The 24,673-nt window shown below is 37.8% G+C and overlaps 3 protein-coding genes and 3 non-coding genes across 6 annotated transcripts; 3 read left to right on the forward strand and 3 right to left on the reverse strand.

The window, feature by feature from the left end:
- Positions 1 to 4,306: 4,306 nt before the first annotated feature.
- Positions 4,307 to 4,378, forward strand: TRNAM-CAU. Its single transcript has one exon. It is a non-coding gene; the product is annotated as a tRNA-Met (tRNA).
- A 1,235-nt stretch (positions 4,379 to 5,613) lies between these two features.
- Positions 5,614 to 7,660, reverse strand: LOC111776294 (pathogenesis-related protein 1-like). Its single transcript, XM_023655715.1, has 2 exons — positions 7,634 to 7,660; positions 5,614 to 6,099 (listed from the first exon to the last, which is right to left on the reverse strand). Exons 1-2 carry the CDS (start codon positions 7,658 to 7,660, stop codon positions 5,614 to 5,616), a joined length of 513 nt encoding a protein of 170 aa, XP_023511483.1.
- A 7,109-nt stretch (positions 7,661 to 14,769) lies between these two features.
- On the reverse strand, positions 14,770 to 15,210 carry LOC111776389 (basic form of pathogenesis-related protein 1-like). The gene has a single exon (XM_023655824.1). It carries the CDS (start codon positions 15,208 to 15,210, stop codon positions 14,770 to 14,772), a length of 441 nt encoding a protein of 146 aa, XP_023511592.1.
- A 5,602-nt stretch (positions 15,211 to 20,812) lies between these two features.
- On the forward strand, positions 20,813 to 20,884 carry TRNAM-CAU. The gene has a single exon. It is a non-coding gene; the product is annotated as a tRNA-Met (tRNA).
- A 564-nt stretch (positions 20,885 to 21,448) lies between these two features.
- Positions 21,449 to 21,520, forward strand: TRNAM-CAU. Its single transcript has one exon. It is a non-coding gene; the product is annotated as a tRNA-Met (tRNA).
- Positions 21,521 to 23,039: 1,519 nt separating this feature from the next.
- LOC111776284 (pathogenesis-related protein 1-like) lies at positions 23,040 to 23,540 on the reverse strand. The gene has a single exon (XM_023655698.1). The coding sequence runs from the start codon at positions 23,538 to 23,540 to the stop codon at positions 23,040 to 23,042; it is 501 nt and encodes a 166-aa protein (XP_023511466.1).
- Positions 23,541 to 24,673: the final 1,133 nt, after the last annotated feature.

The following is a 24,673-nucleotide window of genomic DNA, read 5'->3' on the forward strand; positions in this document are numbered from 1 at the left end:
AGATTAGATGATATGCTTGATGAATTGCATGGATGTAGTCTTTTTACTAAGATTGATTTAAAATCGGGTTATCATCAAATTCGCATGCATATTGGGGATGAGTGGAAAACAGCTTTTAAAACCAAGTATGGTCTTTATGAATGGTTGGTTATGCCTTTTGGATTAACTAATGCACCTAGTACATTCATGAGACTAATGAACCATGTCTTACGAGAATACTTAGGTAAGTTTGTGGTTGTTTATTTTGATGACATCCTTGTTTACTCTAAATCTTTAGATGATCATATTACCCATGTACGCAATGTTTTGACTACTTTAAGAAATGAATGTTTGTATGTAAATTTAAAGAAATGTAGCTTTTGCATGGAAAAAGTTAACTTTCTTGGGTTTGTAGTTTCATCTAATGGTGTTGAGGTTGATGAGGAGAAAGTGAAGGCTATAAAAGAGTGGCCTACACCTAAAAATGTGAGTGAGGTAAGAAGTTTTCATGGTCTTGCAAGTTTCTACCGTAGGTTCATTAAGAATTTTAGTACAATTGCTTCACCCTTGAATGAACTTATTAAGAAAAATGTATCCTTTATATGGGAAAAAGATCAAGAACTTGCTTTTAATACTTTGAAAGAAAAATTGAGTTCTGCTCCTTTGCTTGCATTACCTAATTTTGAGTCTACTTTTGAAATTGAATGCGATGCAAGTGGAGTAGGGATAGGTGCTGTATTAATGCAAAATCAAAGACCTTTAATGTTCTTTAGTGAGAAGTTGACTGGTGCATCTTTGAGGTATCCAACTTATGACAAAGAGCTTTATGCTTTGGTTCGTGCATTGCAAACCTGGCAACATTATCTTTGGCCTAAGGAGTTCATTATTCATACGGATCATGAAAGTTTAAAGCATTTGAGAGTACAAAATAAACTCAACAGACGACATGCTAAGTGGTTAGAATTTATTGAAACATTCCCTTATGTCATAAGATATAAACAAGGTAAGGAGAACATTGTTGCCGATGCTTTATCACGAAGGTATGTCCTCCTCAATACTTTGAATGCTAGGTTGTTGGGTTTTGAACACATAAAGGATTTGTATCAACATGACATGTTCTTTGCTCCTTTTGTTGAATCTTGTGAAAAAGGACTCATTGTGGATAATTACTTGTTGTTAGATGGATTTTTGTTCCGAAAAGGCAAACTTTGCATACCATCTTGTTCCATACGTGAGCTACTTGTGAGGGAAGCTCATGGAGGTGGTTTAATGGCACACCATGGAGTTTCTAAAACTTATGATATGCTGTCTGAACATTTTTTTTGGCCTAAAATGAGACATGATGTTCATAAAGTTTGTGCTCGTTGCATAGCATGTAAACAAGCTAAGTCTAGGCTTCAACCACATGGTTTATACTCCCCATTACCAGTTCCTAATGGTCCTTGGATTGATATATCAATGGATTTTGTTTTAGGTTTACCTAGGACTAGGAAAGGTTATGATAGCATCTTTGTTGTGGTTGATCGATTTAGTAAAATGGCTCATTTTATTCCTTGTCACAAAACTGATGATGCAAAACATATTGCTTACTTGTTCTTTAGGGAAGTTGTACGATTGCATGGCATTCCTAAAAGCATCGTTAGTGATCGTGATGTCAAATTTTTAAGCCACTTTTGGCGTGTTTTATGGGGTAAGTTAGGAACTAAGCTCGTATATTCAACTACTTGTCATCCTCAAACGGATGGACAAACTGAAGTTGTTAACAGAACCATGACTACTATGCTTAGGGCTATTATTGATAAGAATCTTAAGACTTGGGAGGATTGTTTGCCATTTATAGAATTTGCATATAATAGGGTTGTTCATAGCACTACTAAATGCACACCTTTTAAAATTGTTTATGGCTTTAATCCTTTAACCCCATTGACTTGTTACCTATACCGTCACAAGAGTTCGTGAATTTTGATGCAAATGCCAAGGTTGAGTTTGTTCATAAACTGCACAAGCAAGTAAAAGAACAAATTGAGAAACAAAATTCCAAGGTTGCCACCCGAATTAATAAAGGACGCAAGATTGTCATCTTCAAGCCAGGAGATTGGGTTTGGGTGCATTTCCGAAAGGAAAGATTTCCTACTCAAAGAAAATCTAAGCTTTTACCACGAGGAGAGGACCTTTTCAAGTTCTTGAGCGCATCAACGACAATGCTTATAAAATTGATTTACCAGGTAAGTACGGTGTTAGTGCAACTTTTAATGTTGTTGATTTGAGTTCTTTTGATGTAGGTGATGGCTTGGATTCGAGGACGAATCCTTCTCAAGAGGGGGAGAATGATATGAACCACGACCAAGGAATTTCCATACCTCAAGGTCCAATTACAAAGACGAGAGCCAAGAAGCTACAACAAACCTTGTACAGTTATATTCAAGTTATGGTGAGCTCATCAAAGAAAATTCTAGAAGACGCTCGAGACCTCCCTTATATGTTGTGCAAAGTTGAGGTTCAAGAAAGAGATGAATTAAATGCACTTTAAGTTGCATTTAATGACTTCGCTGAATTTATGAAACTAGTCCAAGGATGACTAATAAGCACATTTTATTAATTGCATTATTTAATTATAGTTTAACTATTTGTTTGTCATATTTAACGTAGTTTTAAATATAGGAGGTAGTTTTAAATATAAGAGTTAAGGTTATATTGTAACCCACCTAGGCCAGCCATTTTAACCGGAGGTTATGGGTATTTCTCATTTACTAGCCCATTTAATTGGGGAGTTATGTATGACATAGGTTAAAGTTGTAAAAGGCTCTATAAAGCCTTCTTTTCTTTGACTAGACATCGGATTTTGAAATTAAGAATAGAATTTCTATTTTGACTTTGCTGGGAGCTAAACTTTCTTTGCAAATTCTTATGTTTAGAACTTGCATGTAAAGTCATTCAAGTGGTATTGATCAAACCTCTTGTGGAGTGATTCGAATAACGAGTTTAGAAACGAGTTTTATTTACTCTTGATCTTGATCATCAAGGTAATCCGTTCCATACTTATCTTGATCATCAAGGTAGTTCAAGTGGTCTTGATCTTGATCATCAAGTTTGTCGCGAGCGTGTCAAGATCACAAGGCCGCACATTTGAAGAAGTATGACCGTGAAACGATGCAATTGTCGGAGTAGGGCCAGACTCTCTCGACAGTAGACGTGTTTTAAAATCTAGAGGTTGACAGCGATACATAACAAACAAAAACAGACAATATCTGCTAGAACCATTTTAAAATCGTGATGATGACGACAAAACGTAACTAGATGTGCTAACATTGGTCTTTGAGGCTTTACATAAAATTAAAATAAATGGCAACTATGTGATCAAATTTCTATCTACCGTTCATGGTTCTTAAAGTTGAGCATTCCTTTAGCTTAAGAGGATTGAGATGAGTAACTTTAATGAAGAAATAGAGAGTTAAAACGCCCTACAACAAAATTACCAAAAAAAAAAACGAAAATTAGGCATTTTGGGTGAGTTGCAAACGCAGGAGAAATTTCCAAAAGTAAGGCCACACATTTAAAGACGTTCCTCTAAAACAATTTCTTTAGCGAGAGGGAAGAATAAAAAAATAAAATTCATAAAGAAATCTGCCCTGAAAAATCTCTACAATCGGCCGCCTAATAAGAAATTCTCTGGTTTGAATTTCGGTGAGGAAACAGTTTTCGGACAAATTTTGAAGGTGAATACGTTAGGTTATGATCCAAGATAAGGTATGATATCAATCTCTAACTCTTCTTTGTAACACCATCTTTTAAGTTTTACGAACAAATTGAGGGGAGAAAGATAATAAATCGAGCTCGAGGGAGGCGTTTTTCAGGAAGCGGAGACATTGCACGTACCGAGATGGAGAAAAAAATTGGATTCCCGTGCTGATAAGCCGAGATGGAGCTGCAAAAGCCACCGAGCCATTTGAGCCGTCTGAGCCGAGGGCTTCACCGAGCCACGTGCCGCAATAGGAGGTCGCCGCGTGTGCAAGTCCTTTCGGGTCGAGGCGCTGGTCGAGCGCGGGTTGCGGGCTGCGGGCGGCGGTCACAGGTTGTTGGTTGGGCCGCGTTGTCTGGTTTATGGGCCAAAACGCGGGCCGCGGTGTCGTTGGCTGTAGGCATTTCTGTTTGGGCCGAGAAATTGATTTGGGCTTCACAGTTTCTAGCGGTCACGGGCTACAGGCATATTACCAGTTTAGATTCGACCTGACCTGAAGTCCACGAACTTTGTCTTCTCCACCCGACTCATAGGATTTCTCTCTGACTTATAAATTAGATAAAAGTTAAACCATTGAATTATCAACAAATCAGAGTGGCGCAGCGGAAGCGTGGTGGGCCCATAACCCACAGGTCCCAGGATCGAAACCTGGCTCTGATATAAAGAGGAAGGCTTCCGACTTCTGTTTTTTTCTTTTGGGTATTAGACGAATTGGGCCGGATTCAGAGGATGTTAGGCCCAAATTTGGCCCATTTAGAGGGTATTGGGCCCATTGGATTTTCTAATTTAATACACATTCAGATTTGATTGAATTATATTTTCTATTTTTTATTTTAGTTTTACTATTCCATATATATTTCTAATTTGTTTACTTAAATTAAATTAAACACGCTATGATGCGCATGTCTTTAATAAAATATGAAAAAATTCATAATAAATACTTTAAATTGAAGCTATGAAATTTGAATTTGAAATAACGTAGCTTTTTAACATCAAAAATGAAATAAACAACCTATCGACTATTAAATGAAATTTACTTTAAAAATATAAGTGTAGCACGTGACTTGAGTATTTTAAGAAATAAGGTAAGTCACCCCACTGTTGGGGTTAGTAATGCAATCACACACATAACATGATTGAGACCTATCCTTTAAAATCATAACATGACCTTAGTGTCTTTCTAGTTCCGAGCATGGTTGGACTCTTATTTAACATGACCTTAAAATCTTTCCAGAACCGTTAAGTAGCATAAAATCATATGTATCTTCACAATAACCATTGAATCCGTTGGATTGAGCTTAAGTTTCTATATGTCCAAGAACACTTGATGATCTTTAGATCCAACGGTTGAAATGCAAAATCATTGTCGGCAGCACCCTTATCGAAGTAGATATTTACGCCGAGTATTCTAGAAAAGTTTAGAAAATTCAGCACCATTATGAAACAATCCATGGGATGCAAGCTTATCTATAAATAATCTAAAATGTCTAATGTTATTTATAAAAATATGAGTAATCCTGGTTTGTCTTCTAAATCTAAAACTCTCTCGCTTCATGTAACAACGATTATAAATAATTTTACCTTATACCCTTTTGGGTATTGCACATATTAAAAGTTAATAGTAAAAAATAAAAAAAAAAAAAAAAAAAAAAAATCTTTAAAAAAATCTATTTAATATTTAAAATTTAAAATTTAAAATGGAATGATTAAAATGGAAAACAGAGACATCATTGTATATTTATTATTTTATTGAGAATAATAGGCTACATAATAATTTTTTTGATAAAGTAAGATGGATCTGCATTATTTTTATTTATTAATACGTGAACATGATGTCATAAACATAATATAAAACTTGCACGCTTTATAGTTTATTTCTTAAATTGAAGGGTCCTTTAATATGGCCACTCCCCAATGACATTGCCTGGTGGGTCATAGTTGCAAGTGATGAATGTACCGCCATTGTTGCACCTCACTTTTGCACATCCAACTTTTGTCGTGTTTTGCCACACCACTTGAGTGTAGTGGCCGCACATTTTTCCTTCGGTGCAGGTGTTGGAGGCATAATCGTAGAATTGTTGCTCATCCACCCACATTTGAACTGCTTCAATGCCTGTCATTTCACTAGAATGCATTGCAAGATTCTCGCCATAAGGCCCATTAGAGTGCAACAATTGACATTCATTGCTACGTTCATTGGCATATTGTGTAGCATAGTTTGCAAGTTCTTCATCCCACTGGATGGGTTTGATGCCAACTTGGACAGCGCTCACTTGAGAACGAGCAATATTGTGAGCATCAACATAGTCTTGAGGGGAGTCTTGAGCGAGAGACGAAGGAAGGATAGTGATACAGAAGACACAAAAGAGAGACAAGGAAATCTTTACGAGACCCATTTGGATTGGATCGTAACGGTCAAAAAAATATAAAGAAATGGGTGTGGAGAGAAATGGGATGGGCATGGTTTGTATTTATAAGCATCAAATTTTGAATATACTTTAATATAATTGAAGTTGGAAACTTAGGGTTTGTATTTGTTGAACAAATCTTGGGTGATGGAGAAGTTACCCAAGTTGGATGGCTATTTACAATTTGGCCCCACATATTTAAATAAATACGAAAACAACCCCTTTTCAAATATTTATAATAAAATAAAAAATAAAAAAATAAAAAGAATAATACATTAGAGGCTGCTGAGTAAAGGATTTATGATCAAATTTGTACAAATAAATATTTTAAATTTTAAATTACCCATTTTTTGTTTTAAAACACCACAAAACACGACATCCTTTGATGTCTGCATGTCCAAATTATAAATCTTTTCTAATTATATCCCTTAGTTTTTTTCGTTATGAAAATTTAAAATATATATAATTACATACTCTATTTTATTTTTAATCATCAGTAATTTATCCCATAAAATCTTTAGGTGTCTAGTAGTATGTTCGCTTAGCTTAAAAAGCTTAATCCAACAATTTTATGCTCCTTTTAGGTAATGGTTCAATCCAAATGGATACGAGAATAGATCGACCAACCTTCCAAGAATACGATAATAGATTTTAAAATTCATTTTTTTTTGTTCTAAAAAAATACTTCAATACTTCTTGAATTGACCCCAAATACCAAGAAAAACTCTTAAGCTAGTTAAATTAAGGGAAAAATATCAATTCCCACCCGATTTAAAATTTTGAGCCCAAAAACAATCAAGAGAAAACTGAGAACTATCGGCAGCGAAACATTCTCACAAACTGTTGTAGTGGTCAACTAACAAAACCTAGTTCATGACCTGACTTTTGAGCATACTCGAAGCATGAATGACAACAAAAGTTATAATACCCGATAATTTTAAAGTATCACATAAGATCTATATAAAGTAGTTAAAATGACCCATATAAGAAAAAATATTAATGATAAAGGGGAAAATAGTCTTTCCAATTTTTATAGAATTTATGGAATTTTTATAGAATTTTTGGAATTTTTAATTACTTACAGATGAGAGAGAAGTAATTTGAAGATNAGAAAAAGTAATTAGGTTTAGATTTTAGATTTTTTTTTTTTTTTTTGTTTTTTCCATAAAAAATAATAAAATATTAAAAAATAGCAAATTTGTAACGTTTGTACCGTTAAACTTAACGTAGAATAGGTCATATCTATCTAGTAAGAGAATCTAATGATTTCCTTGTGAGAGAGAATCTACTGATTTGCTCGTTTCTTACCATGAATCAAGAGAATCTACTCATTTTCTAGTTTGTTACATGGATCAAGGCCCACCATGTAATCTTCATTATGCACACCTATAAATACATGAGGACGTGACCTATATAGGTCACAGTGTCATTTAACCTAATATGGTATTAGAGCCAAGGTTTATTCATTAACAATGTCTATCGTATCTTCTTCCTCCTCCCCATCCACCATCTCCAACAAGATCTCATCTACCATGGCGTCGACTTTTGGCCCAATCCCTCTCCACCACATTGTCACAATCCGTCTCACCAAAAAAAACTTCATCATATGGCACGTCCAGCTCCTCCCTTACCTACGGAGTACGAAGCTTATGGGCTACCTCGATGGCACCATTGCCGCACCTACCAAACTGTCCCTTCCTCAACCGCTGCTGTTGCTGGCCTAGTCTCTAATCCAGCCTATGATCGGTGGTATGATCAGGATCAACATGTCCTTAGAGGCATTCTCTCCTCCATGTCTGAGGAGATTTTTCACGATGTGGTTGCCGCTACTACGTCCAAGGATGCGTGGGATACCCTGCAGCGGATGTTTTCGTCATCAACTTGTGCTCACACTGTTCAGATCTGTAATGAGCTCGCCACATCCAAGAAATGTGATCTGTCTGCTGCAGATTACTTTTGCAAGATCAAAGGGCTGGCCACCGAGCTGGTTGTCACGGTCATGGTCGTCCAAGGCATGTTGCCCATGGTCGCATGCCCATGACAAGCCAAACCCTTTATGGCTTTCCATGTTGTAGTGTTTTACTTTTGTATTTCTAGGAAGTATGACGTTTGGGATAAATCATTTCTAGGCCTGCCATACATGAAATGCCTCAAAATGTACTATAGGGGGATATGACTAGTTGTCAACTTCTCCTTACTCGATAGTTATATGCAGTAAGTTGTTGTTGTCGTCTTTTGCTTACTTTCCCATGTAACACCAATCTCAATTTCTCCAATCTTACTTTCAAAACTCTCTTTCAANATAACGAGTGCGCCTTGTTGATGCCGCGTTAACTTTTACAAGCCCAAGGGTTATGGCATGTTGTCGAGCCAGATGGGGTATTGGGCCCACTCTGCAAGTTGTAATAGTTTGGAGCTAAGGCGAGAAAACCAGGCACGACTCCACACGTCCCTGCCACCGACCCAAGTCTACTTTTCTCTTGAAAAATAGCAAACAATACCCAGTAAGCAACTTGCTCGTAAGCTCTTGTCGAACTTAGCTTTATTCACGGGATCTTAAGTTTTGAGCTCGAATAGTCACTAGTCAAGTGCCCGTAACTCGTGTGCCACCTCCAAGATAACTCTTCGGTCTTGGCCGAGAGGCTGATGGTTTGTCGTGTGCCGAACTTGCGTGAGCAACCATTANAAGTGCGATTGTGACAAGTGGTATCAGAGCTTTGTTAGCTCCATCACATAGTAAAGACCGAAACCATGTCGACGACGAAGTCGACACCCAAATCACAAGCCGATCGACTTACTTTAATAGACGAGGAAATGTTGTTTCTCAAAGAAGTCCCAGACACCGTCCGCTTCCTGGAAGCACAAGTGACGGAATTAAATGGAAAAGTCGAAGAAATCGACGCATGGGCAACTGCCTGGATGGGTTTTCAATCAAAGAACTAATGTTTCGAGTGGCCTCGCTTGAAGAAAGAGTTGCTCCTATGAGCAGCTCAAGATCTGCTGGTAGCCCTGATAGCTCTGTCGCACACACGGAAGGACGTGGCAAAGAGTTTGACGAGCTACAAAATACCATAATAAAGTTGTTTAATGGATTAACTAACGAATTCAGAACAACGATCGGTGTCATCCCTCCGTGTGCACGGCCGAGATGAACACCCGAATTGGGGTGACCATGAAAGCCATGAATAACATCATGGCAGAGCAAACTCATGCAGGATCCAACAAACTGAAGTTTCTAGACTCATACTCTTCAAAGGGAACCAGGACGCCAAAGAGTTGGAGAACTTCATCTTTGGTGGCATTTGAAGGTACAAGACATCAATAATGGATTATGCATCATCGACTCTTGGGAAGACCCCAAGAGAGAGTTGAGGGACCAATTCTTCCCCGAAAACGTAGAATACATAGCAAGGGAAAAAATAATAGCATTAAAACAAACTGGAAGCATAAGGGAATATATCTTCTTGACCCTGATGCTAGATATTAGGAGCATGCCAGAGAAAGGCAAGGTATTCCTTTCATAAATGGGTTGCAACCGTGGACCAAAACAAAAATATACGAGAAAAAGGTTCAAGACCTAGTCACCGCAATCACCAGCGCTGAAAGACTCCTAGACTTTGGAAGCGAATCAAGTTTCCAAAGAAAAACAGCACAAACCCCAAACACTGGGGCCAAAGCATATAAGTCGCTGAGTTATCGAAACGAAGGCCTCAATAGGCCAAATGGAAGTAACGACAAATCAAATGAATGGGCAGATAGACCTCCTCAGAACAACCAAGCGGGGACATCTCGAGGACCTTACCCTCAAAAGAACTACCCGATGACACCTTTACCGTGCCTATTGTGTAAAGGCCCCCACAAACTATCCTATTGTCATCACCAGGCGTCTCTTAGTGTACTCCAAGTGTCAATTCAAGAAAGCAACGACACAGGAGTCGAGACTACGTAAGACAAGAGGGAAGATCAAGACAACCCCTGAATGGGTGCGCTTAAATTCTTGTCAGCCCTCCAACGGAAGGTCGACCCGAAGGAGATAACAGAGAAAGGGCTTATGTTCATAGACGCAGCAATAAACTCACGACCGAGCAAGTGCACCTTGATAGACTCACCCTGATGAATGTGATCCTTTTTTTTAGTTAATCATTTTTTTTAGGTAACTATTTTTGCCTTAAACTCACCCAATTCAAGGAGGTGGGAAGTACACGTAGAGTGGATGAGCGTTACTTAAGTTGCCATTTATTTTTCTATTTTAGGATAATTTATTATTTAAATATTGCAACTGAATCACAGATCAATCCATCATCCTTCACCAAATCTCTCCCTCTCTCCTCTTACTTTCCGCTATTTTTTCCACAAATCAATCAATCAGTCTTCAACAAATCTCTCCCTCTCTCCTTTTACTTTCAGCTGTTTTTTCGTTGGAAGAAATTTTTCTTCAGCCAGTTTTTTCGTCGACGTTTTCCTCCGAATTGCCAAAGTCTACAAGTGGTATCAGACCCCGGTTGAAGCTATCAATGGTATATCATTGCGGAGGAGCCAACCTTATCAACAGTGAAGTTGAATAGCTCAAGTGGTTAGAGCATCAACCTAACAACACACAAGTCTCAGGTTTGAGTAGAAGAAAATGCAATACGCGAAAATACACACATTGTGGGGTCCATCCCGGGTAGGCTCACTCACTCCACATGTCCCTGCCATTGATGACCGCCGTCGTTTAGTACTTGATGCCGACAAGGTCCGACTATAACGAGTGCGCCTTGTTGATGCCGCGTTAACTTTTACAAGCCCAAGGGTTATGGCATGTTGTCGAGCCAGATGGGGTATTGGGCCCACTCTGCAAGTTGTAATAGTTTGGAGCTAAGGCGAGAAAACCAGGCACGACTCCACACGTCCCTGCCACCGACCCAAGTCTACTTTTCTCTTGAAAAATAGCAAACAATACCCAGTAAGCAACTTGCTCGTAAGCTCTTGTCGAACTTAGCTTTATTCACGGGATCTTAAGTTTTGAGCTCGAATAGTCACTAGTCAAGTGCCCGTAACTCGTGTGCCACCTCCAAGATAACTCTTCGGTCTTGGCCGAGAGGCTGATGGTTTGTCGTGTGCCGAACTTGCGTGAGCAACCATTATCGATCATCGCAGATTTTGAGTAGCCCGCGCTCGATGGAAATGAAGCAGGCGGCCTCATCGAGTTGACCCAGGCTCACAAGGTGAGCCTTGAGCCTCGAGATGAAGTAGACGTCGGTCAGCTTGCGGTGTTCGCCTCCCTTGCTGATGAACAGGAAGGTGTCGCGCCCTTCGATCTCAACGACAGAGCCGTCGCCGAATTTCACCGTCCCGCAAATCCCTGAGTCGAGCTCGGAGAACGCAGATCTAGCCCCGGTCATATGGTTTGTTGCCCCTGTGTCGAGGATCCATCGTTGGTGCTCATGCTACTCGTCCCTCTCGCCACTTTGAGTGAACACCTGCTCCTCCTTCAGTTGAATTGGCTCCCTAGCTGGTGCTGCCTTTGCTATGNCAATTCTTCCCCGAAAACGTAGAATACATAGCAAGGGAAAAAATAATAGCATTAAAACAAACTGGAAGCATAAGGGAGTATATCTTCTTGACCCTGATGCTAGATATTAGGAGCATGCCAGAGAAAGGCAAGGTATTCCTTTCATAAATGGGTTGCAACCGTGGACCAAAACAAAAATATACGAGAAAAAGGTTCAAGACCTAGTCACCGCAATCACCAGCGCTGAAAGACTCCTAGACTTTGGAAGCGAATCAAGTTTCCAAAGAAAAACAGCACAAACCCCAAACACTGGGGCCAAAGCATATAAGTCGCTGAGTTATCGAAACGAAGGCCTCAATAGGCCAAATGGAAGTAACGACAAATCAAATGAATGGGCAGATAGACCTCCTCAGAACAACCAAGCGGGGACATCTCGAGGACCTTACCCTCAAAAGAACTACCCGATGACACCTTTACCGTGCCTATTGTGTAAAGGCCCCCACAAACTATCCTATTGTCATCACCAGGCGTCTCTTAGTGTACTCCAAGTGTCAATTCAAGAAAGCAACGACACAGGAGTCGAGACTACGTAAGACAAGAGGGAAGATCAAGACAACCCCTGAATGGGTGCGCTTAAATTCTTGTCAGCCCTCCAACGGAAGGTCGACCCGAAGGAGATAACAGAGAAAGGGCTTATGTTCATAGACGCAGCAATAAACTCACGACCGAGCAAGTGCACCTTGATAGACTCACCCTGATGAATGTGATCCTTTTTTTTAGTTAATCATTTTTTTTAGGTAACTATTTTTGCCTTAAACTCACCCAATTCAAGGAGGTGGGAAGTACACGTAGAGTGGATGAGCGTTACTTAAGTTGCCATTTATTTTTCTATTTTAGGATAATTTATTATTTAAATATTGCAACTGAATCACAGATCAATCCATCATCCTTCACCAAATCTCTCCCTCTCTCCTCTTACTTTCCGCTATTTTTTCCACAAATCAATCAATCAGTCTTCAACAAATCTCTCCCTCTCTCCTTTTACTTTCAGCTGTTTTTTCGTTGGAAGAAATTTTTCTTCAGCCAGTTTTTTCGTCGACGTTTTCCTCCGAATTGCCAAAGTCTACAAGTGGTATCAGACCCCGGTTGAAGCTATCAATGGTATATCATTGCGGAGGAGCCAACCTTATCAACAGTGAAGTTGAATAGCTCAAGTGGTTAGAGCATCAACCTAACAACACACAAGTCTCAGGTTTGAGTAGAAGAAAATGCAATACGCGAAAATACACACATTGTGGGGTCCATCCCGGGTAGGCTCACTCACTCCACATGTCCCTGCCATTGATGACCGCCGTCGTTTAGTACTTGATGCCGACAAGGTCCGACTATAACGAGTGCGCCTTGTTGATGCCGCGTTAACTTTTACAAGCCCAAGGGTTATGGCATGTTGTCGAGCCAGATGGGGTATTGGGCCCACTCTGCAAGTTGTAATAGTTTGGAGCTAAGGCGAGAAAACCAGGCACGACTCCACACGTCCCTGCCACCGACCCAAGTCTACTTTTCTCTTGAAAAATAGCAAACAATACCCAGTAAGCAACTTGCTCGTAAGCTCTTGTCGAACTTAGCTTTATTCACGGGATCTTAAGTTTTGAGCTCGAATAGTCACTAGTCAAGTGCCCGTAACTCGTGTGCCACCTCCAAGATAACTCTTCGGTCTTGGCCGAGAGGCTGATGGTTTGTCGTGTGCCGAACTTGCGTGAGCAACCATTATCGATCATCGCAGATTTTGAGTAGCCCGCGCTCGATGGAAATGAAGCAGGCGGCCTCATCGAGTTGACCCAGGCTCACAAGGTGAGCCTTGAGCCTCGAGATGAAGTAGACGTCGGTCAGCTTGCGGTGTTCGCCTCCCTTGCTGATGAACAGGAAGGTGTCGCGCCCTTCGATCTCAACGACAGAGCCGTCGCCGAATTTCACCGTCCCGCAAATCCCTGAGTCGAGCTCGGAGAACGCAGATCTAGCCCCGGTCATATGGTTTGTTGCCCCTGTGTCGAGGATCCATCGTTGGTGCTCATGCTACTCGTCCCTCTCGCCACTTTGAGTGAACACCTGCTCCTCCTTCAGTTGAATTGGCTCCCTAGCTGGTGCTGCCTTTGCTATGCCCAGCTGGAGCTCTTCCTCGGGTTCGACGTCGTCGTCGATTACCTCCACCTCCGTGGATTTGGAATCGAAATTGGGGACGTATGCACTTACCATGAAGAGAGCTAGTTCGTCCTCCTTGGATTGAGCCACATGGGCCTTCTCCTTGTTCCTGAGCTAGCAATTCTTGCTCAGGTGACCTCTCTTCCCACAATCAATGGTGTGCAAGCTTCATCTATAAATAGTCTAAAATCTCTAGTGTTATTTATAAATTTAAAACTCTCTCTTACCTTATACCCTTTTCCGTATTGCACATATTAAAAGTTAATAGTATAANAGTAACGACAAATCAAATGAATGGGCAGATAGACCTCCTCAGAACAACCAAGCGGGGACATCTCGAGGACCTTACCCTCAAAAGAACTACCCGATGACACCTTTACCGTGCCTATTGTGTAAAGGCCCCCACAAACTATCCTATTGTCATCACCAGGCGTCTCTTAGTGTACTCCAAGTGTCAATTCAAGAAAGCAACGACACAGGAGTCGAGACTACGTAAGACAAGAGGGAAGATCAAGACAACCCCTGAATGGGTGCGCTTAAATTCTTGTCAGCCCTCCAACGGAAGGTCGACCCGAAGGAGATAACAGAGAAAGGGCTTATGTTCATAGACGCAGCAATAAACTCACGACCGAGCAAGTGCACCTTGATAGACTCACCCTGATGAATGTGATCCTTTTTTTTAGTTAATCATTTTTTTTAGGTAACTATTTTTGCCTTAAACTCACCCAATTCAAGGAGGTGGGAAGTACACGTAGAGTGGATGAGCGTTACTTAAGTTGCCATTTATTTTTCTATTTTAGGATAATTTATTATTTAAATATTGCAACTGAATCACAGATCAATCCATCATCCTTCACCAAATCTCTCCCTCTCTCCTCTTACTTTCCGCTATTTTTTCCACAAATCAATCAATCAGTCTTCAACAAATCTCTCCCTCTCTCCTTTTACTTTCAGCTGTTTTTTCGTTGGAAGAAATTTTTCTTCAGCCAGTTTTTTCGTCGACGTTTAACTTGAGTGTAGTGGCCGCACATTTTTCCTTCCGTGCAGGTGTTGGAGGCATAATCGTAGAATTGTTGCTCATCCACCCACATTTGAACTGCTTCAATGCCTGTCATTCCACTAGAATGCATTGCAAGATTCTCGCCATAAGGCCCATTAGAGTGCAACAATTGACAGTCGTTGCTACGTTCATTGGCATATTGGGTAGCGTAGTTTGCAAGTTCTTCATCCCACTGGATGGGTTTGATGCCAACTTGGACAGCGCTCACTTGAGAACGAGCAATATTGTGAGCATCAACATAGTCTTGAGGGGAGTCTTGAGCGAGAGACGAAGGAAGGATAGTGATACAGAAGATACAAAAGAGAGACAAGGAAATCTTTACGAGACCCATTTAGATTGGATCGTAAATGTTGAAAAATATTTGGAAATTGGTGTGGAGAGAAATGGGATGGGCATGGTTTGTATTTATAAGCATCAAATTTTGAATATACTTTAATATAATTGAAGTTGGAAACTTAGGGTTTGTATTTGTTGAACAAATCTTGGGTGATGGAGAAGTTACCCAAGTTGGATGGCTATTTACAATTTGGCCCCACATATTTAAATAAATACGAAAACAACCCCTTTTCAAATATATATAATAAAATAAAAATAAAAAAGAAAAAGAATAATGCATTAGAGGCTGCTGAGTAAAGGATTTATGATCAAATTTGTACAAATAAATATTTTAAATTTTAAATTACCCATATGTTGTTTTAAAACACCACAAAACACGACAACCTATCAATTCAAACCTTCAGGTTTGCAATGTCCAAATTATAAACTTTTTTTTTAATTACTTTTTGATCCCTTATTTTTCACAATTCCTTTATTCGGCCAAGAAATTTTAGAATGTACCCAATTGAAACTAGAACGTACATAATTGCATAATCATCTATTTCAATTTTTTTATTTTAAATTATCATAGTACGTGTTATTCACGCATTAAGCAATTAATTTAACAAAACCTTTACGTGTTCAACACATCTAGATTCCTATAAANAAAAAGAAAAGGAAAAAGAAAAAAAAATTATCCTAAAGTTGAAAAAAGAAACTAAAATTGATAAGAATACCCTTGAATTACCAAAATATTCAAAAATAGCAAATTACCAAAATGCCCCTAACGTTTAAGAGTATTTAGGTAAATAACACTCATCCTCTTAACAACTTTCAAATGACAAAACTCAATGTATAACTTGAATCGATGGAAATTCAATCGTCCACCGCCAATAGATACGAGAAGTTTTAAATCCAACGGCTGAAATTGAGTTTAGAAAGGGATGAAGAAGAGCAAACTTTTGGTGGGTCACATCAAAAACAGTAATAACTAAATTGAGTTGATTCTTCTAAAACTTTCCATGGGCCATGGATGCCACCATTATAAATAGCAGGTTTGGTTGGACTATTTTGGGATAGGAATCATGCTTTGAGAGCTCTAAGGTCTCATGTCATTAGAGGTTACATAGAAATTCTTCTTGTCTAACCTATCTAATACCCGATTAATTATGGTCATAAATTCAGAAAGCTCCAACTCTTGGAAAGTCTCATGGAAGGTTAAGAGTTTTGATTTTGAGACTATATAAAGGCATGTATGTTAACTTTGCAAGAGAGAATTGGAAAAATACAGTAAAAGAAGCATTTGTGCTTTCCTTCCGCCAATGACTAAGTTTTTTTACAATTCTATGTAGTTTAGGTTGTATGTAGAAACATTCAAGTTCGACAGGATCAATCTTACTTGTGAAGTGATTCAAATCTAAAACAAGTGTTCTTGTCTTGAGATATTCGATCAACAAGATAATATGAATCTTACTCCCCTTGTAGTGATTCCTTATCATTTAGCATCAGAATCCTTGGGCTAGTTCCATATCACAAGGCTTCATATTCCAAGTGGCATATTCTGAAACCTGCATCCAAAGATTCTTACTTTCCAACAGATGCAATGGGAAACCTACTTTAAAGGCGAATTAAGTTCCAGGCGTCGTAGTATAAGTCATTAATATGTTGTACCATGGGAGGTCTAAGAGTTTCTTGTCTTAGTGGACATAAGGCTTCGTGTTGTTTTTTGTTTTTTTTGGTTTTGGTCTTTACGAGTACTTTTTTAGTTTCTTGTCTTAGTGGAAATCTCATAATACGATGCATAAATCATTCATAACCTCATAATATCTTAACATCGTACGTGTCATAATAAATCTCTGGATGTTCATGAAAACTTCATGAATTCTTGTAAGGAGGTCATTAGAGGTATTTTCATCTTTTAATACTTGAGTCTTGGTTCATACCTCAAACATGTTCTCGTCATGCACTAATTCCTGGTAAAGTTTCATGTCCCCAATCAATTGTACAAGTGAACCAAAATGCACAAACTCTTCTTGGGTAACTCGATTCTTACTTTCTTAGATTCTTACTTTCTTAGGCCACGACTACTTCATGAAAAATTTTCAGCTCAGCCCTCTATAGCTAATGGAACGATCAATTAGAAACAAGGACCATGGGTAGAGAATTCAACTTTACCCCAAAACTTACCCGAAAATGATTTCTGAAAATTTAAGGTATCTTATTTAGAACGTGTAGAACTGATTTGAATGAAATGGTTTACATCCCTAAATTATAGAAGAAACCGGAGGCAATGATACCCAAAATGAAACTCGTGTAACTCTTGTTTCATACTCCAAATGATAGCCTAATGGAGCCTCAATCGATTTTGAAACATCAAGATATCCCATAAATTTAAAACTTAAGGTTTATCGTGAACGTGTCAAGATCACGAGGCCGTACACTTAAAGAAGAATAACTGTGACACGATGCAATGGTTGAAGTAGGATTAGACTCTTTTCATAGTAGACGCATTTAAAAATCATGAGGTTGAAAGCAATACATAACAAGCCAAAAGATAATATGTGCTAGCTGGGCTTGAGGCTTTACAAAAAATTTAAGTAAATGACAGTCGTGGGAGACCAAAGCCTAAATCTAGCGTCTTAAACCACTCAACCAAACTGTGTTCAAACAAACAAAGATGATTGAGCTATCTCAAGACATGAGATTGCATTCTGATGCATGGGTCGTGTTGTTGGAAACTTAGATGACGATGAGATTCAACGTTGTTGTGTTGCACACGATTGGACATGCACACATAGGCGGCGTGTGCGATAAAAAAAGTTTTGATTCTATAAGAGTGATGTTTGAATGTCGAAGACAAACCTTGCCTAAGGTTCAACAAAGCCGCAAAGTCGGGTGAAAAATGTGAATGGGGATTGAGTACTCCTTAAGGTTTTTCGTGAGTGTATCAAGATTCTATAAGAGTGATGTTTGAATGCGGAAGGCAAGCCTTGCATAAGGTCCGACAAAGCGACAAAGCCGGGTGAAAAATGTGAATGGGGATTGAGTACTCCTTAAGGTTTTTCGCGAGCATGTCAAGATTACGAGGCCGCACAATTGAAGAAGTATGATCGTGACACAATGCAATTGTTAGAGTAGGGCCGGACTCTCTCGACAGTAGACATGTTTTAAAATCGTGATACTGACGACAAAACGTAACTAGATGTGCTACAAGTGGTGTTGAGGCTTTACAAAAAATTAAAATAAATGACAAGTGTGGGATTCGGAAGAGAGGCTAAATTTGGCACCATAGACCACTCGACCAAACTATCCCGACAAATGTGTTTGAACAAATAAAGATGGTCGAGCTATCTCGAGACATGAGATTACATCACGATGCAAGGGTCTTGTTGTTGGGAACTTAGATGACGATGAGATTCAACGTTGTTGTGTCGCACACGATTAAACATGCACGCATAGACGGCGTGTGTGGTCAAACATGTTTTGATTCTATAAGAATGATGTTTGAATGCCGAAGGTAAACCTTGCCTAAGGTTCGACAAAGCCACAAAGCCGAGTAAAAAATGTAAATGTGGATTGAGTACTCCTCAAGGTTTTTCGCGAGCGTATCAAGATCACGAGGCTGTACAATTGAAGAAGTATGACCATGACACGATGCAATTGTCGGAGTAGGGCCAGACTCTTGACGACAAAACGTAACTAGATGTGCTAATAGTTGTTTTGAGACTTTACAAAAGATTAAAATAAATGACAATGGTAGGATTTGAACCCACACTCTTTTAGACTAAAGCCTAAATCTAACGCCTTAGACCACTTAGCCAACAATGTTTTAAAACAAACAAAGATATTCGAGCTATCTCGAGACACAAGATTACAACGTGTATAAAACTTATCCCTTGCGTGAGTACAGGCCTCGGTGATCCTTTTCGTGGTAAAATTTGGTGGTTTCGACATAAGTCTTCCTTTGTTCAAGCTTGCAGGTGTGGTTTCTGAGTTTTTCCTTCCTCTCTCTCTCGATTTCTTCTGAGTTCTTCCCCTTGCAGGGCATCCGTGGTGTGGCTGAAGGATAGGTGGGAAGCGTGGCGATTTGTGGGCAGCAGAGGAGAGTAGATAGGAGTGTTGGAACGAGAACTCCGGTGCTCAGAGTTCTCGAGTGTTTGCCGAATTTTCTATTTTTTTAATTTCTTACCGTTACAAAAATGCCCCTAAAGTTTAGAGTATTTACGTTAATAACATTCTTCGCATGCGAATTTTTTAAGGACAAAACCAACTATATAACTCAAATTGGTCGAGATTCAATTGTCCACGTCGTCCCAAATTTGAACTACCGTCAATAGACACGAGGGGCTTTAAATTCAACATCTAGAATTGAGTTTGGAAGTTGGCAACTAGATGAACACAACAAGCCTTTTGTAGAACTAGTGAAGAATGATGATATAGACATCTAGTACCATCCTGGAAAATAAACATGGTCGTTGATGCCTAAGTAGAAAGACAACACGCTCGTCGACCCTCATTACTAACAAGGTACGAGTACAAAAAGATTTCGAGCGAGCTAATATAGCTATAGTGACTGAAGGAGACATGAACGTAGCTAGGGCATTTTATCTAGGTGAACAAAACATAAGGCTCAAACGTGACATCCTACTAAAAACATGGTGCAGGACATCCCACCTAAAAGAAGAAAACATGAGTCTCAGGAAGCATAGCGTGGTGGAAGATCTCGAGTTGCCTTAGGCATGATTAGAGTATTACCTAGCTTTTTTTTTTTTTTAGGGTTATAGTAAATTTGGGGCATTGTCTTGTTCATGTCCTTAGGGTAGCATATCTTAGCATAATTTCATGTGTTAACCCTAGGGTAATGCATAATGGTAACACATCCAGTTCTAGTAGCCCTCGTAACCATAACCCCATGGATTTTGAAGCACTCCACCACGAATAAGACCTAATCCTTTTTCTGACTTTTCGATCATGATGTGAAAGTGAAACTGGCCGTGTGGTCCTCATTTTCTAAGGAACTCTCTAAATCACACACAAGCAGTGAACAGAATTCCAGGCCTCATCATCATCCTTTCTATGTGAAGACATGCTTAGAATCCATGACACTAAAATACATCCTTGTTCATGAATTTCGAGGTCATTAGGGGTATTTTTGTTTTATATGGTTTGAGTTTGAGCCATATCCAAAACATGTTTCGTATATATCATGCACGAATTTCTTATGCCTTTTCATGTCTATAGTTGGAGTGCTTTCATATTCTCATAGTCTGCTGGGTCCTTACTCTAAAAAATTATCGTTAGAGCACAATTTCACAAAAGTCATGTTATTATTTTTTTAGACGCTAAAACAATTTGCACCCTCTATAAATATATATATATATATATATATATATATATATATATATATTTTGGGTGAGATATAACGAATAAAATAAAATAAAGTTTAGTTTTCAATTTAATTATTGAAATATGGAGCAGAATATTAATAAATTTTGTATACATTTTAAGTAGATTTTTTAAGGAATATTGAAGACTAAATAAAAAGAATCAACACGTACGTCCAAAGGACCAAATAATTATATTTTGAAATAAATCTAGAACCATCAAATTAGCAACAAATCAGAGTGGCGCAGCGGAAGCGTGGTGGGCCCATAACCCACAGGTCCCAGGATCGAAACCTGGCTCTGATAAAAAGAGAAAGGCTTCCGACTTCGACCTTTTTTTTTTTAATTCTTTTGGGTATTAGACAAATTGGGCCCGATTCAGAAGGTGTTAGGCCCATTAGATTTATCCGTTGGGCTTCGGCAGTCTCCGGCTTCCGACATTTTGTTTTTATTCTCTCTCCAATTATGACGGTTTAATCGAATTGGGCCCATTTAGAGGGTATTGGGCCCATTGGATTTTCTTATTTAATACACATATTTTATTGAATTATATTTTCTATTTTTTATTTTAGTTTTACTTTTCCATATATATTTCTATATATTATTTTAATTTACTCTCTCAGTTCCTTAGCATAATATAATAATTTTAGTGGATAGAATTAATACACTGAAATTTTGTCACGCTACTAATTTTCTTGTTTTATAACGCTTCTAGTTTTCTTACTTAATTTAGACACGTCACGGCATGCATGCCTTAAATAAANTTTTTTAAGGAATATTGAAGACTAAATAAAAAGAATCAACACGTACGTCCAAAGGACCAAATAATTATATTTTGAAATAAATCTAGAACCATCAAATTAGCAACAAATCAGAGTGGCGCAGCGGAAGCGTGGTGGGCCCATAACCCACAGGTCCCAGGATCGAAACCTGGCTCTGATAAAAAGAGAAAGGCTTCCGACTTCGACCTTTTTTTTTTTAATTCTTTTGGGTATTAGACAAATTGGGCCCGATTCAGAAGGTGTTAGGCCCATTAGATTTATCCGTTGGGCTTCGGCAGTCTCCGGCTTCCGACATTTTGTTTTTATTCTCTCTCCAATTATGACGGTTTAATCGAATTGGGCCCATTTAGAGGGTATTGGGCCCATTGGATTTTCTTATTTAATACACATATTTTATTGAATTATATTTTCTATTTTTTATTTTAGTTTTACTTTTCCATATATATTTCTATATATTATTTTAATTTACTCTCTCAGTTCCTTAGCATAATATAATAATTTTAGTGGATAGAATTAATACACTGAAATTTTGTCACGCTACTAATTTTCTTGTTTTATAACGCTTCTAGTTTTCTTACTTAATTTAGACACGTCACGGCATGCATGCCTTAAATAAAATATGCAAAAATTCATAATAAACACTTTAAAATGAAACAATTGACTTAACATATTTAGTTCAAAACAAGAAATTTGAAATAACACAGTCTTTTAATATGAAAAATGAAATAAACTGAAATTTATTGCATACTACTCCCTATCTTGACTTCCATAGTCATTCCAGTAGTCGTTGTCATCTGTGTAGGAGTGCTTCACCTTTACCTTAAAAATATAACGGTAACACATGACTTGAGTATTTTAAGAAATAAGGTAAGTCACCCCACTATTGGGGTTATTAATGAAATCACACACATAACATGATTGGGACCTATCCTTTAAAACCATAACATGAACTTAGCCTCTTTCCAGTTTCGAGCATGGTTGGACTCTTATTTAAGACGACGTTAGAATCTTTCCAGAACCGTTAAGTAGCATAAAATCATCTATATCTTCACATCCAACTATTGAATCCGTTGGATTGATCTTAAATTTTTATATGTCCAAGAAGACTTAATGATCTTTAGATCCAACGGTTGAAATGCAAAATCAATGTCGACAGCACCCTCATCCAAGTAGATATTTCCGATGAGTATTCTAGAAAATTTTAAAATAAAAAGAGAAAATTCAGTACCATTATAAAACAATCAATGGCGTGCAAGCTTCATCTATAAATAATCTAAAATTTCTAGTGTTATTTAAAAAAATACAAGTAATCCTGGTTTGTCTTCTAAATCTAAGACTCTCTCGCTTCCTATAGCAACTATTATAAATAACTTTACCGTTATACACTTTTTGGGTTGCATATATTAAAAGTTAATAGTATAAAATTATAAAAAAATAATTTCTTTAAATAAAACTATTAAAATTTAAAATTTGAAATGGAATGATTAAAATTAAAAAGTGACAAACACGGTATATTTAATATTTTATTAAGAATAATAGGTTACATAATAAACTTTGATAAAGCAACATCGATCGAACAATCTTGCATTATTTTTATTTATTAATACGTGAACATGATGTCATAAACATAATATAAAACTTACACGCTTTATAGTTTATTCTTTAAATTGAAGGGTCGTTTAATATGGCCACTCGCCAATGACATTGCCTGGTGGGTCATAGTTGCAGGTGATGAATGTACCGCCATTGTTGCACCTCACTTTTGCACATCCAACTTTTGTTGTGTTTTGCCACACCACTTGAGTGTAGTGACCGCACATTTTTCCTTCAGTGCAGGTGTTGGAGGCATAATCGTAGAATTGTTGCTCATCCACCCACATTTGAACTGCTTCAATGCCTGTCATTTCACTAGAATGCATTGCAAGATTCTCGCCATAAGGCCCATTAGAGTGCAACAGTTGACAGTCATTGCTACGTTCATTGGCATATTGGGTAGCGTAGTTTGCAAGTTCTTCATCCCACTGGATGGGTTTGATGCCAACTTGGACAGCGCTCACTTGAGAACGAGCAATATTGTGAGCATCAACATAGTCTTGAGGGGAGTCTTGAGCGAGAGACGAAGAAAGGATAGTGATACAGAAGACACAAAAGAGAGACAAGGAAATCTTTACGAGACCCATTTGGATTGGATCGTAACGGTCAAAAAAATATAAAGAAATGGGTGTGGAGAGAAATGGGATGGGCATGGTTTGTATTTATAAGCATCAAATTTTGAATATACTTTAATATAATTGAAGTTGGAAACTTAGGGTTTGTATTTGTTGAACAAATCTTGGGTGATGGAGAAGTTACCCAAGTTGGATGGCTATTTACAATTTGGCCCCACATATTTAAATAAATACGAAAACAACCCCTTTTCAAATATTTATAATAAAATAAAAAATAAAAAAATAAAAAGAATAATACATTAGAGGCTGCTGAGTAAAGGATTTATGATCAAATTTGTACAAATAAATAATTTAAAGCCCATTTGTACAAATAAATATTTAAGTTTAGAATTGCCCAAATTATAAACCATTTTTAATTGCTTTTTTATCCCTAAGTTTTTTTGTTATGAAATTTTAAATAACACAATTAAATACTCTATTTTATTTTTAATTATCAATAATTCATCCCAAAAAATCCTTAGGTATCCAAGGTATGTTCAGTTACCTTAAGAAGCTTAATTATGTTCACTTACCTCAAGAAGCTTAATCCAACAATTTTATGCTCCTTCCAAGAATACGAGAATAGATCAACCAACCTTCTAAGAATACGAGAATAGATCTTAAAACTCTTTTTTTTTTTTTGTACTAAAAAAACACTTCAATCGTTCTTGAATTGACCCCAAACACCAAGAAAAACTCTTAAGCTAGTTAAATTAAGGGAAAATATGGATTCCCATAAGATCTAAAATTTTCAGCCCAAAAACAATCGAGAGAAAATTGAGAGCATACTCGAAGCATGAATGGCAACAAGAGTTATAATACCCGATAATTTTAAGGTATCACATAAGATCTATATAAAGTAGTTAAAATGATCTATATAAGCGAAAATATTAATGATAAAGGGGGAAAATAGTCTTTCCAATTTTTATAGAATTTATGGATTTTGTATAGAATTTTTGGAATTTTTAATTACTTAGAGATTATAGAGAAGAAATTTGAAGATACTAAATAAAAAATAGGAAAAAAAAAATAGAGTAATAGATAAATTTAATTTAATTTAATTTTTTTTTTTTTTTTTTTTTTTTTTTTTTTTTTTTTTTTTTTTT

The sequence above is a fragment of the Cucurbita pepo genome, chromosome LG15 (assembly GCF_002806865.2).
Source record: "Cucurbita pepo subsp. pepo cultivar mu-cu-16 chromosome LG15, ASM280686v2, whole genome shotgun sequence".
NCBI classification, from domain to species: Eukaryota; Viridiplantae; Streptophyta; class Magnoliopsida; order Cucurbitales; family Cucurbitaceae; genus Cucurbita; species Cucurbita pepo.